Raw genomic sequence first — 16475 nt, 5'->3', positions numbered from 1 at the left:
GACAAGGGGAGAACAGACATACATATAGAGGAGACCACACAGAGAAGGGAAGTGATGTGATCACGGAGGTAGGAACTGGAGTGATGTGGCTATTAGCCAAAGAAGGCCAAGGCATGTCAGCAGTCACCTGAAGCTAGTACAGACAGATTCTCCGCCAGAGCCGCCAGAGTGAGCATGGGCCTGCTAACACCTTGGTTTTAGACTTTTGGCCTCCAAACTGTGAGAGAATAAATTTCTCTTCAATTACCAAGTTTGCATTAATGATGGAATTCTTGAATTCCATAGGTTGGTCTTTCTTCTCTGTAAGAGGCCCTTGTCTAAGGATATTAATCAGAGCATTCTGTTTAGATCATCTGTTGATGATCTGCCAAAGCATTTCCTTCAATGTCTGTTTTACTGTGGAGCTCTACCTTTAGGACAGCAATTTGTTTGGGGAGTTCCAAAACATCTAGTAATACATGTATTTATTATTCATTTTTAATACAGATAACTGAAGAGGTTAAAAATCTCTTTTTTTTCCCCCATAACATTCCAGAGTTGTGAACCACTTGAAAAGCAAACAAGCAATGTATATATTTACCCTTTTATTTTTAGTAATCCCACATGCCATAGAGAGAGCCATAATTTTGGCCAGTTGAGCCAATTTGATATCCGGTAATGGATCTGAGATTCTATAAGGGAATCTAGAAAAATTATTGCATAATCAGCCTATTATTTATTACTTTTTTTCATTTTTAAGTTTAACCTATCAATAAATAACATTAAATCAATATTTGATATAGGAGTATCCAAAAGATCTGTTCCAGGTACGGACAGTTCTCAAATTATAGAAATGATGAGATTCTCCTTTGTTGATAAGGATAATACAGTTGCTATTAAGCGTGTTACATTAGTGACTGGTAATATGAGAAAGAGAAAGTAGGTATTTTGTAATTAATCAACTAACATAAAAATACTGGATATTTTAAGTTAACAAGAGGCATTACATTGAATGTGGTACCATAAAATAGAAAGATGTACCTAGTATGAGATCTGAAGATTATTAGACTAATTTAGCTAAGACTGCATGTTTTTCTGAGGCAAAGATAAAAAGCCTTGGATCAGCGAATAGGCATTAATAGGCAGAGTCTTTGATGTATGTCATGTTGTTAAATTAATACCCATAGACTATGGCCTTACCTTTTACTTTCAAAAAGAAAGGTTTATGATGATCTGGAAGATCAGCAAAGATGATGGTTGAAGAAATATTTTGAGATCACTGAAGGTCTTTCTGTTTTCTGTGTTTTGTGAGAATGGTTCCAAGATGTAAGTCAAATCATACAGAGAGCTATTTCAAAAAAGCTTGCTACCTATACTCTACAACATCCAGTTAATCCCAGAAATCATCTTAATTTTCTTTAGTGTTTGGCCTTGGATAATTTTGTATAATTTGTAATCTCTCACTAGATTATGTCTCTCCTTAGCCAATAGGTCATGGCCTAGGTCAGGGGTTTGCAAACTATGGCCTGCTGTTCAAATCCAGCCCACTGACTATTTTTATATAGCTTGTGAGCTCAGAATGGTTTTTGCATTTTTAAATGGTTGAAGAAAAATCAAAAGAATAATGTTTCATGACACATAAAAATTATATAGAAGTCAAATTTCAGTATCCATAAATAAAGTTTTATTGGAACATAGCCATGCTTATTCACTTATGTATTGTCTATGGCTGTTTTTGCAATATAATAGCAGAGTTGAATAATTGTGACATAGACTATATGTCTAACAAAGTCAAAAATGTTTAGTGTATGGCCCTTCACAGGGTAAGTTTGCTGATTCCTGGATAATGAACTGTTATTTTGTAGAGTTAAAATTTCTCCTTAGAGTCTATGTGAATAGAATTATAGAGTCAGTCTTAGAATTTCAAGATGGGTATGGGTTACTGCATATCCTTAAGATCTTGGTTTAAGATTTGAGAAAAGTAGGATGGGACTTCCATAAATGCCTGAAACATAACTTTCCAGGTGAAGTGTTGATTTTGCTCTGGTGAAAGCAATAAATATTAGCTATCTTTATAAACTAGGACATGAAAGAAAGTAAAGATAGGACCAAAGAGAGTACATTCAGGTTAGGCAGTGCTAGAAAATGAGGTATAACTCTTTGGTTAATAGCTCACAAATATTGGTGGCAGACCACCATCTCAGTTTTGGGGTTTTTAAAAAACATGTAAAATAGACATATTGCTTGGACTAATGCAAGGGATAATTAAGCCTTGTTATATTGCCTGTTATAGTTGGCTTAGATCTTTTCTAACTTCAGCATTAATAGGATCTTAGGCAACAGTGTCAACAGAGTCAATCTGAACTCTTGTGGGTTTAACTCCAATTATTCTGCCTCTTTTCCCCTTGGGTTCTGGTACCGTGAACAATTATTTGGTTATTTTTTTGAATCAACATACTCATGTCCATAGTTATAATTTGATAATGTACAGTAGAATTTTCTGTGACTCCTGATAGTAATTTGTCTGTGCTACATTTCTTCTGGTGGTTCTTGCAAAGTAGGTTCCTAACAAAACTTATAAGAATGTGCCATAGAGAAGAAAGGAGTGTTCTTCTGACAGTTATAGATAAAGACATGGAAAAGGACTTAAGATTGTTAAAAATTCCCACTTCTTGGTTTTAGTACTCTGAGAAATCTGATTTTCTATGGTAGTGACATTAATAGTAAAGGTAGTTGTACCTGTATCAACAAGAAAACTGTATTGTTGTTCATTGATATTTACAGATAGTTCTCATCATAATTGTCTGTTGAGTGGTATTGTTTCCCTCAAAGTGGCATCATTGGGCAGATTTTGGATAATTTTCCTACTTCTAAACCAATATGATACATTGGATCACCCACTGGCTCTTCTAGTTGCAATTTTTCTAAGCGTAGGCATAGAGAACCAAGGACTTTTTAGTACTGTTTTGAAAATGTTCAACCTTATATTGGAGATAGTCTAAACTGGCATTGTCCCTTTCTGGTTTATTTTTCTGAATAAGTCCCCCCATTTTATATATAAAAAAGAGGCTCAACTTACTTCAGATATTAGATCTACCCTGTAATGCTGTTTAGAGATTACTGGAATCTAGTTTTAAACTCTCCTGTTGATTAATCTTTATAGTTTTACTATTTTGAATTTTTCATCCACTTTATCATTAAAGTAAAGGTTTCATAAATAAATGTCCTTGTATAGTGCATTTCTTATTCCTTTTGCCCATTCAGGGACATTTTAAAAATTATGCACAGCTGAGTTATTTAAATCCTTTCTTGGTCTTTCCCATCCTGTTCTTTTAACAATTTTCCCCTCATGAAGGTCTAGTGATTTAGTGAATCAGTTGGTCTAGATCTGGTAGAATCTAACAAAAGCTTGTATTCCAAAGCAGATTTCTGTTTTCCTGAGGATTAAGAAAACCTTTACTTATAAACCTCTACTCAGATGTAGACCATGGTTTAATTCCAGACTTACTATCTGCCTTCAGGTATAGCATGGGAATATTGTGCAATGTGATTTATTCTTTCTTGAGAAAAAGGTGAGAAAGGGCAGGTTGCTTAGGAAGTCAAAGGATGGAGAAGAAATAGAAAGGGCGAGAAGGAGAATGAAGATAAAGTTGTATAGAGAAAAAGAGAGATTATTTGATTCTTGGTAAAATGTGAGGTAGCTGCTGCTTCCTTCTCCTGAGAGATAGCCTGTTGTCACTGACTTTACCTACAAATGATCTAAAATTGGCAAATGACAATAAAAGTAGCCATCTATTAAATTTAGTATAGCTAATATGTATATGGACTGAGGTATAAGATGAAATGCTGTGTACTGCAAAGAAATTATAACAGTTCCTGCCATTAGGGAGTTGCACTCCAGTAGAAGCAGTAAAGAGTGAGGGAACTATTGTGAACTGTGCACTTCTCTGTGTACCAGACACGCTCCTAGACCTGATAAATATTTTATCATACTTGATCTTCAAAATAATCCTGTGAATACATAGATTACTTCTCCCCTTCCCCATTTTATATTAGGGTAATGAAGACTTTGAAATTTTAAATGATTTTATCAATGTTACACAGCAAGAAGTATATGAAGCTAGGATTTGAATCTGGTCTAGGATATGTACAAATGACTGTAGAAGGCAGAATGGGACATACAATTACAAAGACCTAAAAATGGGTCATTGGGGTTTAGCACCATTGAAGTCTCTTTAGTTTAGGAATATTTAAGGGAGGGTTCATTAAGGAGGTAGCATTTGAACTGGGCTTTGCAGTTTGAGGATAGGATTTTAACAGGTGGATATGGTAAGGAAGGCAAGTGAGTGATAGAGCTGGGATTGAATTCAATTCAGTCTGAAGTCAAAGCCTATTTTCTTTCCATTACACAAAACTAGAACAGTGAGAGAAAATGTGGAAGCCAGTGCAACTGAAAGGGGATTGTAATACTTTTGAGTTATAGAAAGAAAAAGGTTGAAAAGGAAGTCTAAGACAAGAACATGAAGGACCTTCAGTACAAATACAACAGGTTCTACAATATAGAATAAATCATTCCAAATACCATGATTACCTATGGAGATTACATTTAATTTCTCTTCTTGGCAAATCTTTTCTCAGGACCAGTATTTTGGAGGGCCTGGTGGGTTGAATGATAATGGACCAACATGGAGGTAGGGCTGGGTGTGCGGCTAAAAGCAGGAGAATTGGAAAATGCTTTTGATAGGAGCCAATGTTTTCTATGATATATTTATTTTTAGTTCAAACCATTTTACAATATGAAGCCCCTATCAGAGGCTGATAGAGAAAAAGCAGGAAATCAGAAGATTCCAAAACTAACTGAATTATTGGAACTTGCACAGAAGGAAAAAAAATCTGTGATATTTGATCTTAATGCCCCTGCACCAAGACATTTTCACAGAAGCTCGTATGTCCGCCATGTAGTAAGCGTGATCCTTGACTCTAAGATTGAGCAACATCTGGTATGTCTATCTTAGTATTTATGGTAGAGGTTGGGAGGTGGGTAGCGTGTCCCAGGAGCATAGCAGCTGAATCTGACCTACCTTGTAGATCTTCCCTGGAATCCTAAAATAATTTTGCTCCCTGTAAAAATGGAGATGACTACTTTATACAGCTATATGTGGCAATCTAAGAATGACCCAATTAAATTTACATCAGTGGGGAAAAACATTGAAGCTATTTGCTATTACAAACCAAATGAAATGTCACCACTCTGTTAAAAGGGAATGTGTGTAATGGCTATATGATGTGACCTGCACCATCACCAGCATACAGCTATTAGAAAGAGCCTCGAGGTAACGGGGAGAAAGAATCTACCCCTTCTTTCTTCTCTTAGTTGCTGCTCCCCACTGGGGGGAATAACTTATTTAATTGGCCAAGCCACTCAAGTTCTATTGCCATTGGTCCTTATGAAAAAACAAGAAAGAGCCTCGGTATGGAACACTAAGGCTTTGAGGACTTGGCTTTCATTAATGACATATAAAGAGACTTTTTGAGCAGAGACTTTTCCATCATGTTTTTCAGAAGCAACTCTGCATTTGGGCAGTCAGTCATTCCAAATGTCTTAAATTCTCAGAATATAGAAGAAAGCTATGAGTGAAACAAATATGTGTCTTTTTGCAAATAGAACTATTTCCACAGATGAGTCATAATAGCATTCCCTGTTGGCAGGAAATGACTCCTTGCAAAGATGATTTTTAGCATCATTAGCCAGAGGAGATGTTTATGATTCCCACCTTTCATCCACACGTACCAGCTTCTCATCCACTCTGGCTAGTGTGAGGACACAGTGGACCCTTGGTCCCATGATGTTAACTGGGAAAACTCAGCTCCAGAACAACCTGGGTGAAAGCCCCATTATAAGAATTCATTAGACAATATTAGGCCAGGTTGACTCTATCACCAAGGGCTAGAATCTCTCTGCTCCCTATGGACTGTTACCCATGCTGGAATGGGGCTCCACCCATTCTACTTGGGGCTGTTTGTACCCAAACGGCTGGATTATCCACTGAAAGACTTCCTGTTTTTCCTTACAGATTTTTTGGGTGCCTGGTTTTGATAGGGAGTATGTCAGGAAAAGAGCTCCTGGTTTTCAGCAAGTGGGCCAGTTATTCTCCATTGAACGCCTCACAAAAGAAAATATCAGTAGAATAAATGTTGACTACAAGAGATTGTTCTACAGTGGATTGAGGTAAGTGTTTGACCACATCTCTTTTGGCATATATTGCCTTACTTGCACGAAATCTGCATCCCAACCAAGCTACTTAGGTTCCCCCTCCCACCTCAGGATTTCTGTGTGTGGCTATCTTTTTGGAATCCCCTGTTTTCATCTTCTTAACCTTCCCTCCATCTCTGCCAACAAACATTTATCAAGGGTAGACTCTTCCTGGAACATACTCTTCAGCTCCTCCTTCATGCTTCAATCTCTCATCATTCAACACACCTTTTTGTGTGCTTGGTGTTTTTGTTTTTATATAAATTGATCATTGAAAAGTCAGAACTCAGAAAGTTGTTGATTTCCTTCTGCCATTACTAGATGCATTGCAGTACCTTGTAAATAACTTTGTAATCCAGATAGCCAGATTTCTTATAGATAAAATTCAGAACATAATTAAATCATTATTAGAAAAACCCTTAAAACAGCCAAGTATGAGAAGAAACTGAAATTCTTAACCACCACATTTATAAATATATAATCAGAGACAGATTTTCAGAATTAAAAGCACCTGGGAATAAAATGGTAACTTTTTCAAACTTAACTATTATTAATCACTGTTTAATTTAATCCATATTCCCTTTCTCTTAGATTAAAAATAATTTTTTTTCTGATAATTGTAAATGCTTCAGAGACAGTCTGAACTTATATATATATTTTTTGTTCAGATATACATACATATCTCCAAAATCTCCTTGAGCTAGTAAAAATTCCCCTAAATATCTTTCTGTGTCTCAAGCCATGAGCTAGGCTGTTGGATACACCTCTGTTCATGTTCCGACTTTTCTGGCCTCTCTGGCCATGGGGGGAGATGATCATAAAATATGTATTTTTTCTTTTAGAATTAGATAATTATACATGTTTTACCTCTTTTTCCCATTCAGAAGATTTCTCTTTGCCCAACTACTCCTCTGTTTTGAGTGTATTTCTATTTCCTTTTACTTTTTTATCAAAAAGAAAATGGCTCCAAGATGATTTCCTTCTCTCCTAATCATAATTTAGATTAATCTAGTAGTTGGAAATAATTATAATAGCTTCCACTATTGAGCCTTTATTATGTGTCAAGTTCTGTTGGTAGACCACAGGCTCTTTTTGAAATTCTGGCTTACCCATCAGCTACACGTGTGACTTTGGACAAGTTTCTAATAATCAGTTTTCTCATTTGAAAATTAAGGATAACAGTAACTTGATAGAATGGTTAAAGGATTAAGTGACATAATTCATATATGCACAGGGCAAAATGCTGGGCAAATGTATGAACATAATGTTGTTCATATGTTGTCGTATGAATGTTGCTTTTATCATCACCATCCTTACATGCTGTGCCCTGGAAATTATCATCACCACCATTCTGCGAATGAGGAATCTTGCCTCTAAAGAGGAAAAGTTCAGGGAGGTTAGGTAATTCACCAACATCAATACAGTTGGTCAGTAAGGAACCACACTGAGATTTAAATATAGGCCTGACAGACTCCAGAGTCCAAATTCTTTCACTAATAAGCCTTTAGTTATTCCTTGGCTGTAGTTATATGGGCATAGTTTCAGCTGGCATCAGACTTAAGAGAGATCATATCCTGAGTCCTATTAGAAAATCAAGCAGTTAAATTTAGCTCAGCAGATATTCACTGAGTAGTAATATGTACAGTGCGCCATGCTAGTTTATGTGAAAAGTCAACATAAGCGAGGCATCATCCTTTTTCTTAAGGAAACTATATATTCTAATTAGAAGAATAAGGGTTTTTTCCGTATGCCTATAATACAAGGTTGATCATGACCGTTCATGAGCAGATTTTATTCCAAGTCATTCCCCTCAAGAAACACTAAATTTTAAGAAGTTAAGCAGTTGTAACTTGTTATTTGTATACTGTTCATGACCAGAATACTTATTATGATCACATTTCCAATACATTCTCTGTGATCAGTGCTTACTTCCATCAGACCACACTCACAAAACATTGTGACCTTGCCATTTTGACTGAGAATGCTTTAAATACATTACTTTGATCAAACTTATATGAATATAGAGATGCCCTCTGTTTTATTTCTGATGTGGGAATTTTTAAGTGTTTAAAAAATTTTTAATTTATTAAAAATTTAGTGAGGTGAAATTCACATAAAGTTAACCATTTTAAGGTAAACAATTCAGTGACATTTAGTACATTCACAATGTTGTGCAACTGTCACCTGTAGTTCCAATACATTTTGGTACTGGAAATTTTTATTTTCCCTCTGATTCTTGGTCAGTCTTGCCAGGGGTTTATGAATTTTATTAACCATTTCAAAACACCAAATTTTGGCTTCGTTAGCTTTATTCTGTTGCACATTTTCTTTCCTATTTCGTTGACTGCTGTTATCTTTATTATTTTCTTTCTTCTATTTCCTTTAGGTTTAATTTGCTCTTCTTTTAGAAGCAGAAAATTAGGTGATTGTTTCTAGATCTTCTTTGCTAATGTAAACATTTAAAGCTATGAATTTCCCTGCAAGCATTGCTTTAATTGCATTCTACCAATAATTTTGATATATTCTTATTATCCAGTTTAAAATATTAAAAAATTTTTATATTTCCCACTTGACTCATGGATTATTTAGAAATGTGTTGCTAACTTTTTTAAAATTTGAGGATTTTCCATCTACTCTAGTGTTATTGACTTCTGATTTAAGGTCACTGTGACCAGAGAACAACTCTATATGATTTCAATACTTTATTGTTTTTCTTTTAAAATTTTTAATTTTATTGACATGCCTTTGAAAGGTTTGTTTTGGTATAAGGCAAAGCTGTCAATTCAAAATACAAACAGATGGACACAATGTGTATATCAGATGTTGGGAATAAAAATGGTTTATTGATTGAAATAATAGAGGCAGTATTTTGATTTGTCTTGACATGAATGCTGATTTATAAATCTCCTCCCCCATTGATTTCTTCTTGTAGTCCAGACACATAGAAATGATAAAAAATCTCACCAAAGCTCACCTTGGTGCTAATCAAGAGTGCTCGATGAACATTATAAAACACATGATTTCAATACTTAAATGTATTTAAACTTGTGTTATAGACCACTATATTGTATATCTTGGTGAACTTCCCATGTCCACCTGAAAAAAGGTGAGCTCTCTTCATTTGTTGGGTGTGATATTCTATAAATATCAATTAGTTTAAATTGGTTGATAGTCTTTTTAAGCATTTTATACTACATTTTCCCCCTGCTTTTTCTATTCAGTTAACACAAAACATTAGTTTGCAGATCAAACTCACACACATCAGAGAACTTACCTACTATGAAGTTTTATAATTAATTTCAGAGATACAGCAGTCTATCAAGAGGCTCAGACAAAGCAAGGAGAGGTCAGAGACATTGATTTCAACTTTGCAGGTTTCTTCCTTTATTGGACACATACTCTGTGGCCCACGGTAATAGATACGACCTCCAAGTGAGTGTTTGCAGGGTTATTTCACTTAGAAGGAGAGCATTTGAGTTACAGAACATCTGCATTTAATACTCCCAGGGAGTTGTATAGCTTATGTGACTTTCTCCAGGGACGCATGCATCATAAATCCACATTCTGTATTTATTTACAAAATATATAATAAAGAAATACTCAACCACAAACATCCTTTTAAAAAATGTTCTATACATAAGGCCTCTCTTCCTGGTAAATATTATCATTCTATTTAGAAAAGATGTAGGTATCATGTTGACAAGGAGATTAGACCATGCTTCTTCCTTCTTTCTTCTGGGAGCAACCTCTTCAGTCAGAGAGAAATTAAGGCCTCCTTGTGCATCATCTGTCAGTTATGGAGAAGGGGGTGTAGTATCTCCAACTATGATTGTTGATTTGTATATTTCTCCCTTTAGCTCTGTTTGTTGCTGTTATTGTGATTGTTATGGTTGTTTGGCTTCTCATATTTTAAACTTTTATTAGGTGTATTTGCATTTTAGAATTGTTAGATCTTTCTGGTGAATCCACCCTTTCATTATGAAATGTCCATTTTCTCTGGTTATAATTCTTGTCTAAAGATTACTTTTACTAATATTGACACACTTGCTTTCTTATAATCAGTATTTGTGTGAATTTCTTTTTGTGTCCTTTGTCTTTCAACTGCTTTGTGTCTTTATATTTAAAGTACATCTCTTATAAACATCTCTTAAAAAATATTATTGGTTCTTGCTTTTATATTTAGTAGGACAGTCTCTGCTTTTCATGGGAATGTTTGGCCCATTAATATTTAGTTTAATAATTAATATACTTGGGTTTATATTACATCATACCATTTTTTCTATTTGTCCTTTTTATTCTAGGTTGGTTATTTTGGTCATTCTTTTCCTGCCTTTTAATTTTTTTTAGTTAATTATTTTTTAGTATTCTATTCTATCTCCTCTACTGGCTTCTTACATTTTTAAATTATTTTTTACTGGTTGCTCTAAGAATTGTAAAAAGTATCCTTATCTTATTACAATCCACCTTGAGTTAAATTATTCCATAATATAAAGTATAGAATATTAAAATCTTAATTCCATTGACTATCTGCTGCCCTTTGTGCTATTGTTGTTATAAATAATATTTTTGTTATAAACCCCAGAGTACATTTTTATTATATTTTTTAAAATTGTGTTTTTTTAATTAAACTTTTTATTTTGAGATAATTGCATATTAACCTGTAAGAAATAACACACAATGATCCTGTATACCTTTTACCCAGTTTACTCCAATGGTAAAACTTGCAAAACTTTAGTACAATATCAAAACCAAGGTATTGACATTGATGCAACCCACCAATCTTAGTCAGATTTCCCCAGTTTTACTTATATTCATCTTGTGTGTGTTTGTATATATAGCTCTGTGCAGTTTTATCACATGTGTAGGGTTGTATATCCAGTGCCACAACCAAGACATAGACTAGTTTCATCACTGGAAGTATTCTTTTTGTTTCCCTTTGATAACTACACTCCCCTTACTTCCATCCACTTCCCCTCACCCCAAACCCTAGCTCTTCACAATCACTAATCTGTTCTCTACTTTTATTATTTTGTCATTTTGAGAATGTAATATAGATAGTATCATAGAGTATATAACCTGTTGTGACTGGTTTTTTTTCATTCAATATAATTCCCTTTGAGAGTTATCCAGGTTATTATATATATATCAATAGTTTATCCTTTTCATTGCTGAGTAGTATTCCATTGTGTGGAGGTACTGAAGTTCGTTTAATCATTCACCAACTTAAGGCTATCTGACTGTTTCTGTTTATGAGCTATTATAAATAAATCTGTTATGAACATTTGTGTACAGGTTTTCATGTGAACATAAGGTTTTTAAACTAAAAGCCTATAGTTTATTCAGATTTTAGTCATTTTTTAAAAATGTTTTAACTGTGGTAAAAATACACATAATATAAAATGTACTGTTTTAATCATTTGTAAACATACAGTTCAGTCATTTTAATATACATTCATTACATTGTGCAGCCATCTCTGCCATCAAGCTACCTAACTCTTTTTGTCTTGTAAGCTCAAATTCTATACTCATTAAACAATAACATCCCTACCAACTCCCCAACCCCCAGACCCTGGCAACCACCATTCTGCTTTCTTTCTCTGATTTTGACTTATATAAGTGGAATCATGTAGTATTTGTCTTTTTGCAACTGGCTTATTTCACTTAGCATAAAATCCTCTAGGTTCATCCATGTTAAATCCATCCATTGCAGAATTTCTTTCTTTTTTAAGGCTAAATAATATTCCATTGCATGTATATACCACAGTTTGCTTATTCATTCATCAGCTGATGAACACTTGAGTTGCTTCCACATTCTAGCTATAGTGAATAATGCTGCTATGAATATGGGTGTACAAATATCTCTTCAAGACCCTTCTTTCAATTGTTTTGGCAATATATCCATTAAGTGGACTTTCTGATCATATGGTAATTCTATTTTTAATATTTTGAGGAACTGTCACACTGCTTTCCATAACAGCTGTACCAACAGTACACAGAGGTTCCAATTTCTCTATGTCCTCCGCACCCTTGTTGATTTCTGTTTTTTTTTTTTTTTCTTGATGTAGCTGTCCTAATGGGTTAGTATTAGTTCTTCTTGAAACGTTTTGTGGAATTCAACAGTGAAGGCAGTGGGTCCAGGACTTTTCTTTGTTGGAAGGTTTTTGGTTAATGATTCAATCTCCTTATTCATTGTATGTCTATTTGCATTTTCTAATTCTTTATGATTAAAAGGTAGGTTTTGTGTTTCTAGGAATTTGTTTCAGCTAGGTTATCCAATTTGTTGGGATACAACTGTTCATAGTACTCTCTTATAATCCTTTTTATTTCTGTAAAATTGGTAGTAATGTCCCCAATTTTATTTCTGCTTTCAGTAATTTGAGTTTCTCTTTTTATTAATAGTACATCTAGATAAAGGTTTATCAATTTTGTTGATCTTTTTGAAGAACTAACCTTTGGGTTCATTGATTTTCTCTCTTGGTTTTCTGTTTTCTATTTCATTTATATCTGCTCTAATCTTTATTATTTTCTTTCTTTTGCTATGTTGGATCAATTTGTTCTTCTTTTTCTAGTTCCTTAAGTTACAAAGTTAGGATGCTGATTTGAGATCTTCCTTGTTTTTTAAATGTGAGCATGTATAACTATGAATTTATCCCCAGCACCACTTTTGCTGCATGCCATAGTTTTGGTATGTTGTGTTTTTATTCTCATTTGTCTCCAAGTATTTTGTAATTTCTCTTGTGATTTCTTTTTTGATCCATTGGTAGTTTAAAAGTGTGTTAAGTTCCACGAATATGTGAATTTTCCAGTTTTCCTTCTGTTATTGACTTCTAATTTCATCTTGTTGTGGTTGGAGGAGATACTTTGCATGGTATCAGTCTGTTTGAATCTATCAAGTCTTAATTTGTTGCCTAACATGGGGTCTATCTTGCAAAGTGTGCACTTGAGAAGAATGTGTATGTTGTTAGTGTTGGGCTGAGTGTTATATATATGTCTGTTAGATATAGTTAGTCCTTGTGTTGATTAAGTACTCTATTTCCTTGCTTACCTTTGGTGTGGTTGTTCTATCCATTGTTGAGAGTGGGATATTGAAATCTCTAATGATTATTGTACAGCTGTCTATTTCTCCCTTCAATTCTGTCAGTTTTTGCTCTGTAAATTTTGCTGGTCTGTCATTAGGTGTGTAAATGTTTACAACTGTTGTATCTTCTTGCTGTATTGAATCTCTTATTAATATATAATGTCCTTCTTTGTCTCTTATAACCTTGATATAAAGCCTATTTTGTCTAACATCAGCATAGCCACCCCTGCTCTTGTTGGTTACTATCTGCATGGACTGTCTTTCCATCCTTTCCCTTGTAATCTATCTGTGTCTTTGAATATAAAGTGAGTCTCTTGTAGACATCATGAATTGAAACATATGTTTTATCTGTTCTGCCAGTCTCTGTCTTTTACTTAGAGAGGTTGACCCAATTACATTTAAAATAATTACTGACAAGGAGGGATTTTGTCACACTGTTACTTCTGTCATTTCTGTAAATATTTGTTATTTTGTTTCTGTCATCTGTTTTTTTTTTCTTTACTTTCTATATGCCTTATAGCTTTTTTGTCCCTTTGGTTTCTGCATTACAATTTTCTTTGTTGTTTTGTTGATCTTTTATAGTGAAATGTTTAAATCCTTTTCTCATTTTTTGGGGGTGTATATTCTATATCTATTTTATTTTTGGTTACCATGGGAATTACATTTACTATACTAAAGCTTTAACACTCTTATTTGAACTTATATCAGCTTAACTTCAATAATATAGAAAAACTCTGTTCCTTTACAGATCTGTTCCTACCTTTCTGGGTTGTTAATGTCAGAAAATTAAATCTTTATACATTGTGTGCACCAAAACATAAACTAGTAATTTAAAAAAATGCATTAGTCTCAAATTACATAGAAAACAACTTTTGGAGCTACAAACCAAATTTACAATAATACTAACATTTAGGCTAATAATTATTTTTTTCTTTAGATATACTAGTCTCAAATCATGTAGAAAATAAAAAGTACAGTTACAAACCATTGTTACAATAATACTAGCTTTTATAATTGCCCATATATTTGCTTTTATTGAGATCTTTATTTCTTCATTCAATTCTGAGTAACTGTCTAGTGTCCATTCATTTCACCTTGCAGGACTCCATTTAGTTTTTCTTGCAAGGTGAGTCTAGTGGCCATGAACTCCCTCAGCTTTAGTTCTTCTGAGAATATCTTAATTTGTTTCTCACTTCTGAATGACAGTTTTTCTGGATATAGGATCCTTCACTGACAGTATTTTAACACTTTGAATAGGTTGGTCCACTGCCTTCTGGCCTCCAAAGTTCTGATGAGAAATCTGCTGGTGATGTTGAGGATCCCTTGTATGAGACAAGTCGTTTCTCTCTTGGTGCTTTCAGTATTCTCTCTCTGGCTTTTGAAAGTCTGATTATAATGCGTCTCAGTGTGAGTCCCTTTGAATTCATCTTACTTGGAGGTTGTTGATCTTCTTGGATGTTTTCCTTCATGTCTTTGATCAAATTTGAGAAGTTTTAAGCCATTATTTCTTCAAATATTCTTTCTGTCCTGTTCTCTTTCTCTTTTCCTTTTGGGAATCCAAGAATGCATATATTGATCTGTTTGATGGTGTCCCATAGATATTTTAGGCTGTTCACTTTTCTTCAATTTTTTTTCTTTCTGTTCTTCAGAATGGTTAACGTCTATTGGCCTATCTTCAAGTTCACCAATTCTTTCTTCTACCTGCTCAAATCTGCCTTTGGATCCTAATATCAAAATTTTCATTTCAGTTACTATACTGTTCAGTTCTAGAATTCTTTTTGGTTTCTTTGTTAGGATTTATGTTCCTTTATTAATATTTAAATTTTGTTTATACATTTTTAAACTTTATCTACATCTTCCTTTAGTTCTTTGAGTATCTTTAAGAGATTTGTTTCCAAGTCTTTGTCTAGCATATCTGCCAACAACTCTTCTCTGGGAACAGTTTTTATCAATTTATTTTTTTTCCTTTGAATGGACCCTATTTTCTTGTTTCTTAGTATGCCTTGTGATTTTTTTTTGTTGAAAAATGTATATTTCAATCTAATAATCTGGTAACTCTGGAAATCAGATTCTTCCCTTCCTCAAGGTATGCTGTATTTTTGTTATTTGTTTATTTGTTGTTGTTGGCTGTCTCTGTGCCAAGGATCAGCCTGAGTTCTTCTCAAATCTCTTGTGTTCCTTTCCCTGCTCATACATGGTCACTTTCTAATTTTCCCCATATATAAATTGCTTTTGCATGTCCTAGTCTTTAATGTATGACTCCCAAAAAGGGAAAAAAAGAAAAATAAAAGGTGGGGAGGAAAGAGTGCTGGCCCTTTTAACCCCTGGTAGTCACTTCAGTGGGAGTGGGAGGGGTTTGCAACAGTGGGGGGAGGTACAAAAATCATGGCTTCCCTACTCTGTCTACAGCTCTGTGAATGGAAGCATCAATCAGTGATCAGAGCACAGATCCCTAATATATGAAGGATAGCATCCTTTTGGCTCACCTTGGCTCCTACAAGGTTTGTGCAAGCTTCTTCAGGAACATGGGCACAGCTGCCTGCCATGGGGCTGGTGTACTGTAACTGCTACTGTGCCAAGTGATGAAATCAACCAAAGTTAACTATAACTTACCATCCAAAACTCCCCTGGAAGTTGAAAGCCTTCAATAGATTCCATAGCTACAAAATAGTTATATTAGGCAGATTCTTTTAGTGCAGTTGTTGTCTAGGTGGGGAGAGAAATTCCTGGTGTTTCCTTCTCTGCCACCTTCCAAGAATCCTCTCCTGTGAAATAAGTGTTTTTATGAGATAAATACCTAAGAATGCAGTTGCTGGGTTATGGTAATTACTTGTCTAGTTTTATGAAAACTGCCAAACTTTTTTTGGGAAACTTTTATGTTCCTGCCAGCAATGTATAATGACCTAGAGCCTCTACATCCTTACCAATTTTTGGCATTGTCACTATATTATTGTAGCCATTCCAATAGGTGTGTAGTGACATCTCATTGTGGTTTTAATTTTCATTCTCTGATGGCTAATGATGTTGCCCATATTATCATGTGTTTATTTTCCAATGGTATACCCTCTTCAGTGAAATGTCTCTTCATATCCTTTCTAACTGAATTGCTTGAATTTTTTTTATTATTGAATTTTGAGGGTTCTCTCTATATTATAGATACTAGTC

The 16475-nt window shown here is 34.3% G+C and overlaps 1 protein-coding gene across 14 annotated transcripts in view; it reads left to right on the top strand.

The window, feature by feature from the left end:
* The window catches only part of GDPD4 (glycerophosphodiester phosphodiesterase domain containing 4), a 279828-nt gene that overhangs the window by 103239 nt on the left and 160114 nt on the right, over positions 1-16475 (top strand). For all 14 annotated transcript variants that reach the window (XR_014231772.1, XR_014231773.1, XM_082343331.1 and 11 more), the window contains one exon: positions 6054-6208. Coding sequence is in view for 12 of the 14 variants with exons in the window: in XM_082343331.1 (XP_082199457.1) it covers positions 6054-6208 (155 nt within the window). In the remaining 2 variants the exon portion in view is untranslated. The remainder of the gene's footprint in view (positions 1-6053; positions 6209-16475) is intronic.

Source organism: Balaenoptera borealis, assembly GCF_965194805.1.
Source record: "Balaenoptera borealis genome assembly, chromosome: 11".
NCBI lineage: Eukaryota > Metazoa > Chordata > Mammalia > Artiodactyla > Balaenopteridae > Balaenoptera > Balaenoptera borealis.
The sequence above is the reverse complement of the archived record's forward strand: the minus strand, read 5'-3'. Positions and strand labels throughout refer to the sequence as shown.